This window comes from Sander lucioperca, chromosome 9, assembly GCF_008315115.2.
Source record: "Sander lucioperca isolate FBNREF2018 chromosome 9, SLUC_FBN_1.2, whole genome shotgun sequence".
Taxonomy (NCBI): Eukaryota; Metazoa; Chordata; class Actinopteri; order Perciformes; family Percidae; genus Sander; species Sander lucioperca.
The window spans coordinates 3,919,950-3,927,267 of NC_050181.1; the positions used below are offsets into that span (position 1 = coordinate 3,919,950).

General features: G+C 37.3%; 1 protein-coding gene across 1 annotated transcript; it reads left to right on the top strand.

The window, feature by feature from the left end:
• Nucleotides 1-1,254: 1,254 nt before the first annotated feature.
• Nucleotides 1,255-6,030, top strand: best4 (bestrophin 4). The gene is made up of 10 exons (XM_031294401.2): nt 1,255-1,545; nt 1,636-1,822; nt 1,918-2,018; nt 2,093-2,326; nt 3,467-3,621; nt 3,793-3,870; nt 4,608-4,760; nt 4,857-4,937; nt 5,017-5,171; nt 5,264-6,030. Exons 1-10 carry the CDS (start codon nt 1,443-1,445, stop codon nt 5,535-5,537), a joined length of 1,521 nt encoding a protein of 506 aa, XP_031150261.2. The 5' UTR covers nt 1,255-1,442; the 3' UTR covers nt 5,538-6,030.
• Nucleotides 6,031-7,318: the final 1,288 nt, after the last annotated feature.

Here is a 7,318-nt window from a genome sequence, read left to right on the forward strand (position 1 = left end):
AAGTTGTCGATGTTCAAATTTTTTGGCTGGATCTTCACAAAATCTTACCTACAGCACCTTTAAAGTACAAATAGTAAATTAGAATGGTCCATTTCAGAATAATATATCACTGGATAGGGGCGGCCTGGTAGCTCACCTGGTTGAGCGTGCACCCCATGTACCAAGGCCAAGTCTGTCAATAAAAGAGCCTTTAGGTGTCTTACATACAGACAGTAGGACCTCAGGGCTGAGGCTGAGAGCCCTGCTTCATATTACAAGAGCACCATCTGGTGACTGGAATGAAAACATTTATCAGCCAATCAAAACACATAGAGAGTAATTTTATTGTGGTGAATGCACTGCATACATCTACTGGTAATAAAAGCAATAAGTTATAAATACAGACGATATGAGGCTCATGAGTCTTTTGTAGCTGAAGAATAGGGAAGTCCACAGTGATCACTTGTCCAGGCTCTGATGGAGGATAGATGGCCTCATAAATATCCTGTCGGGAGAGCAAAATAAATCAGAGTCTGCTTTATCTCTGACTCAGAGATAAAGCAGACTCTGATTTACAACAGACTGCTGTAACGATGTGAAAAACAAACAAGTGAGTAGAGCACAGCAGCCAATGACAAAAGGCTAAGAGATGTGTGGGATGGACCCATTTGACACTGTAAAGATATGTGTGTGTGTGTGTGTGTGTGTGTGTGTGTGTGTGTGTGTGTGTGTGTGTGTGTTTTATTTGATTTTCGATTTAATGGTAGAGATTTAAATTCTAATTTTTTAGAATTAGAATTAATTAACATCAAAATATTGTTTTATAACCTCATTCAATTTGGGTAAATGTTTTTGTATGTGTGTATTTATGTGTGTATGCAGGTTGGTCATGTATGTTTGAAATGTATGTAACATGTACCTTTTCTGTTATTCTTTTTTGTTTTGCAATCTCTGGTTTAAGTATTATATAAATAAACATATTCATTTTAATTATTATCATTATTATTTCAATTATTATTATTGATAAATTGTTTAATTGATTTTTTTAAACATTTAACAATACTAAGGTTCAGCTTGTGACTGACATTTTGTAGACCAAACAATGTATTGATTAATTTAAGAAAATAATCTGCAGATTGATCATTAGTGAAAAGTCCACAAAAGTCAGGTCTAAATGAATTAGCTTGTACATTTACAGAGCCACATCAGCTCTGTGGGAACACATAACCTCTCTAATCAACTTTCTATCCACCAAAGAATTGAAGTGAACAATAATCACTATTTCTTAACACTGGGGGAATTTGCTGTGATCTTATAGCAAAGATTTGGTGACAGCAATATAATGACAGCTGGCCACCCAAAATAAGTCCCTAACCATTACCAAGGAAAAAACACAGCATACTCACTCAGTAACTGTAGGTGTGTATCAGTTGGGCTTCAGGTTCCCAGGTAATAAATTAAAAATGTTAATTTATGATGGTGCAACAGAGAGGTTTAAATTGAGACCCAAAGGAAGAACCTTTCTTCCCAGGACAGCAGGACCAGGTTATACACCTGCATTCATAGGTAAGACACATCTTAATGTTTTTTTTATAGGAGATAGTTGTAATAAATGTACATATCATTATTCATGTTTCACACATTCATATTTTACAGGAATTTTCAGCTGTTACAACACAATAAACCCAGACATGACAGTTTCTTACACCCTTGAAGTGGCCGATGCACGATTTTGTGGCTTCTCCAAGCTGTTGTTTAGGTGGAAGGGAAGCATCTACAGGCTGCTTTACAAAGAAGTTCTGGTGTTCTGTGGGGTTTATCTGTTTTTCAGTGTGTTTTACAGGTAAATTCGCTGATTTCATGTTTGAATTCTGCTGTTTGCTACAGTGTGGTCAAGTGTTGGTGGCTCATCAGTGGAAGCTTTTCTTTTCCTCACAGGTTCCTCCTCACACCAAAGCAGCAGGATCTGTTTGAGCGTATCGCCCTTTACTGTGACCAGTTCACCAACACCAACTTCATCCCAGTTTTGTTTGTACTGGGTGAGTCTGATCGAACTGGCTCTGTCTCTCACAAGCCACATCTGAAGATAATAATTCATATTTTTTTGTCCCAGGTTTTTATGTGACTCTGGCCTTTAACCGATGGTGGGGTCAGTACACCAGCTTCCCACTGCCTGATAATCTAATGATGGTGGTGTCCGGGAACGTCCACGGGGCAGACGAGAGGGGTCGTCTGCTGCGACGAACACTCATGAGATACGCCAACTTATCTTCAGTTCTTATCCTCCGCTCCATCAGCACAAGAGTTCACAGGCGTTTCCCAACTTTGGAGCACATAGTGGAGGCTGGTAAGCAGAGGTGTCGGAATGGGGGTGGAAAGGGGACTGAGTACCCAGGGCCCTCATGTGAGGAGGGCCCAAAAAGATGCTAGAATGAATAGCTGTTGATGCAGGGAGGGGCCCATAGAAAATGCAGGCCCATAGAAAATTCACAGGGCTGGTGAAGAAAGTGAAGAAAAATTAAGTAGATTTACTGCAGTTATAAAGTGGAAAACTACCTTACCTTGTTTTTTACATATCTAAAATATTGCTCTTTTTACTGCACTTTATTTCTCTAACACCTGAAGTTGTTATTATGACTTTGTACAACATGGTTTAGCTTGTAAAATGTAAGTTCATAAAATATGAGCCATTACAGAAGTTTAAGTTACCCAGCAAAAAAGATCAAGCTGCTGCTTTAAAAATAAAATTTAAGACAGTCGTGACAATTTTTTAAATAAAGACTATTTTTGGCATTTTTAGGCCTTCATTATTGTCAGGACAGCATAGACTTGAAGGGGGAGAGGGGGAATGACATGCAGCAAAGGGCCGCAGGTTGGAACCTGCGGCTGCTGCGAGGACTGAGCCTCTATGTATGGGCGCGTGCTCTACCAGGTGAGCTACCCAGGCGCCCCAGTCGTGACAATTTAACATAAAGCACAAAGGGGTTGCCCTTAATTGGTTGATTAAAATCTATGAATTAAATGCCTGTTAATACCTACTATATTGGAAGAATTTGATGTTTAAAATAAGGATTTTTTTTTTTTTACAAATTGTATTGATCTTTAGCAAAAAACTAAATACATTATGCCATCCAACAGAAACAGCTCTGCATATACAATATACATATTATGCATTTGCATTAGAAAGAAATATTAATAAATAAATTAAAATATTAAATATATGAACAAAACAAATCTGTGTAATACATCCATCCATTCCCGTCACAGAGGTGTCCAGTTTACACCCCACTCCCTCTTAAAATAAGTATTTTGAGTATTTATTACCCCATTAAGATTATTTGTGTCTGTTTTCAGTTATGAGGTTGCTCTAGGGATGTTTTGATTGATTTGTGGACAATAAACCTTTTTCGCATTTGCTTATCTGAAAATGTCCTCGGATCACAAACATCTATTACACCTGGAACCTACCTGTCTAATCTCTGTGCAGGATTTATGACTACACACGAGCTGAAAAAGTTTGAGTCGCTACACTCTGATTTCAACAAGTACTGGATGCCTTTGACTTGGTTCTCAAACCTGGCGTCCAGAGCGAGAGAGGAGGGTCGAGTGAGGGACGACATTGCCTTAGGACTGCTGATGGATGTGTGTTGGCTTTTTTTCTGCAAATTGACAAAACAACTAAAGTTTTACACAATTTATATATATATACACAATGTAGGAATGAGGGATGTGAAAATTCACTTTAAAGCCCCAGTATGTCTACACATTCTGTATAACTTACTTTAAATGTATAATATGTATTTATAACTGCAGGAGCTGAATAAGTACAGAGGCAAGTGTAGCCTTCTTTTCCACTATGACTGGATAAGCATCCCTCTGGTCTACACCCAGGTAGGATCAGGAGCTCAAAAGTATAACAAGATAGAACTGTCATGCACAAATGTTTTTTTTTTTTTTTTTACTTCATTTGATAGCTACGTATGTATTTTCTTTATCTTTACTTTTAGTTTGAAATACAGTCATACTTTATACAAAATGAAATTCATTACAAAACTGACTTAAACACCAGTGGTGAAATGTAACAGAGTACATTTACTGTACTTATGTATACATTTTCTGCTACTTTATACTTCTACTCCAACTACAATTCAGAGACAAATATTGTACTTTTTACTCCACTACATGTATTTGATCACTTTAGTTACTTTATAGATTCAGATTAACAAAACAAAATATAATCAACAAAAAATATTATGTGATATTATAGATTAAGCTAAGATCAAACTTTATTGATCCGCAGGGGGAAATTGACAAGCTACCCATCAGTATATAAAGTATTTCAAATTAGCTTCACCTTTACCAGCTGCAACATTAAAGTGATGAACACAGTAATGCATTGATAATTATAATCCAGTGATATAAATATTCTAAAATAGGCCATTTGACATGATGAGTACTTTTACTTTTGGTACTTATAAGTAAGTATATTTGGACGCTCACACTTTTTGTACTTTTACGCTAAATTTTGAATACAGGACTTTCACTTGTAACAGAGTATTTGTACACTGTGGTACAAGTAGCCTAGTTCTGTCTATCACTGACTAGTTTTTGTTTTTTTATCTGTGCAGGTAGTTACTTTAGCAGTTTACTCTTATTTTGCCTTCTGTGTGATTGGCCGACAATTTCTGAACCCTGAGAAAGGATACAAGGATCACAAACTGGACATGTACGTCCCTGTTTTCACCCTGCTGCAGTTCTTCTTCTACACTGGCTGGCTCAAGGTGAGACGAGATATTCATGTTTCACTTGTAGAAAACAGATTTTGTTTAGATTTTTGTCATGAAAGGGCAATTTCATGATGTATTTCCACTCTGTAGGTGGGGGAGCTGATCATCAATCCATTCGGCGAGGACGATGACGACTTTGAAACCAACCAGCTGATTGACAGAAACATTCAGGTTTTTCCCCTCAAGGCTTCTCTCCAATACAGCCAGTCTAAAGACCTAAAATGAGCGCTAACTGTTTATACTCCTGTAGGTGTCAATGCTGGCTGTAGATGATATGTACCAGAACCTGGCTCCAATTGTAAAAGACAAGCACTGGGCGCAGAGACATTTCTCCATCCCTTACACTGTGTCGACAGCAGCAGAGACTCTTAAACCGGCCTTCAAAGGCTCCACTTTTGACATGAGGTGAAATCATTTTACCAATATGTTTCAGTGCCTTTTGTTGTTGCTGCACAGTTCACTAAAATCCCAACCAAAATGTCTGCCTGTATTTGCAGGATGAGTGCAGAGGATTTTGAGATTCACCAGCCTGCAGACACTCCTGGAAAGAAACAGTATCTACCTCTTAAGGGCTCTTTGGGCGCTGGGCTTGACAGTCCTCTGCAGAGGGGCAATGGTATCCTGCGAGGTGGGAGCCTCCCCTCTCTGATGGATGTCTTATCACACCCAAATTATAATGATGCTGATGCTTCCCCTGAGGGCGACATCAACACCACCAACCACAAAGAACAAGAAATGGCATTAATTAAAGTTGCGGTTGAACACAACTAGTGAAAATGATTGTGACCATGGGCGGATTACGAGACAATGGGCCCCCGGGCACAGACATTCAAAAGGTCACAGACACACAGACTTCATAGTTGTTTAGCCTCGTTTCGTCGTTTTGTGTCTCTTTGTAGTCATTTTGTAGTCTTTTTGTGGTCATTTTGATTATGTTTCTAGTTGGTATTTGTCTCTTCGACTGACATTTTACAGGTAAAGGCCAGAGGGGTCCTGACACTTGGGGCCCCTGGGCCTGTGCCCGGTAGGCCCGTTCAGTAATCCATCCATGGATGCAACCGTTGTGTATTTTTGAACTAAGAATGTTCTTTTATTGGATAACATATATTTCAATTTGTCACAACTAAATTAATTTGTGAAATAAACATAATTTGGTCCTAATGTATTTGGATGTTTAAAAATGAATATGATTATTAAGTGCTATCAACAGAAACGGTACTGGTATTTTCTGTGCTATTTTTTTCTATTGGCTGAACACATTTTCTCAACTTTTGATTGGGTGGGCAAGACAGACGTTTGGGTGGGCTGAGTCCAACCCTGCCCCTAGCTACCGCCAGCCTTCTTTACCGTTTTTAGTTCGTTTTGAAGCCATACCGTAAAGTGACCTAATGTAATGCACCGCGAGGTTTGTAAAATAAAATAAAACGACAACTAATAATGATAAAGAGAGTACCTCTGTATTAATTATGAATTGTGATGTTAAAAATATTAGTAGTTGATAAGAATTAGTATTTGTATAAAATAATAACTTCACACCTTACCATCACATGTATGGAGTTGTAAAACACTAAATAAATGTATTGTTAAAAATGGTGGAATTTAACTAAGTATTTTTTACGTATTTAAGTATTTTATTTTAAGTACTGTAGCCTACTTAAGTACAATATTGAGGTACTTGTAGGCTACTTGAGTATTTCCATATTATGCTAATTATACTTTTACTCCACTTCAGCTCAGAGGGAAATATTGTACTTTTTACTAAATCATTTATTTGACAGCTTTACTTTGCAGATTTAGATTATTAATACAAAATACAATCGAGTAATAAATTATGATGTATAGGTTAAGCTACCCATAAATTAAGTATCTCGTTAATATAAGGTCTGCCTTTACCAGCTGCAATAGTAAAGCGATTAAGACATTAATGCATCAATAATTACAATCCTATTAAAATATTATATTATTCTGAAATGGGCCATTCTGCATAATTAGTAGCCTACTTTTACTTTTGGTACTTTATATTGCTGCTTACAAAGAGGTATACTTTTTGTAGAAAAGAGAGTTCTCTGTGCTTCTGCAAACCACAACAATCCGGTGCAACCATGGCAGGTCAAGACAGTGTAGAGTAAAAGGATCGCCGGTGCAACACAGCTTTGCCATTTTTGCTTTGAAATGTACTTATATACAGTCTATGACTTAGAGCATGATGATTCAATGGAAATACATACATTCCTCCAAACTGTACTGTACAGTATAGGCATAGATACAGTATAAAGCCTAGAACCCATGGGTGTATTAAGAGAACATAGAACCTAAATAGAAAACTGCAGTGGTGGTACTTGAATCCACGTGGCCTGTAAACCGAAAGAGCATAAACGTAGTTAGCTCATTCTTTACACTCAGATGACATCGGTTTTCTACTAGGTAAAGTTCAACCATGATGCACACATTGATGTGGATGCACAGGACAGTGTAAAAACATGTCAGATAACACCATATATATATATATATATATATATATATATATATATATATATATATATATATATATA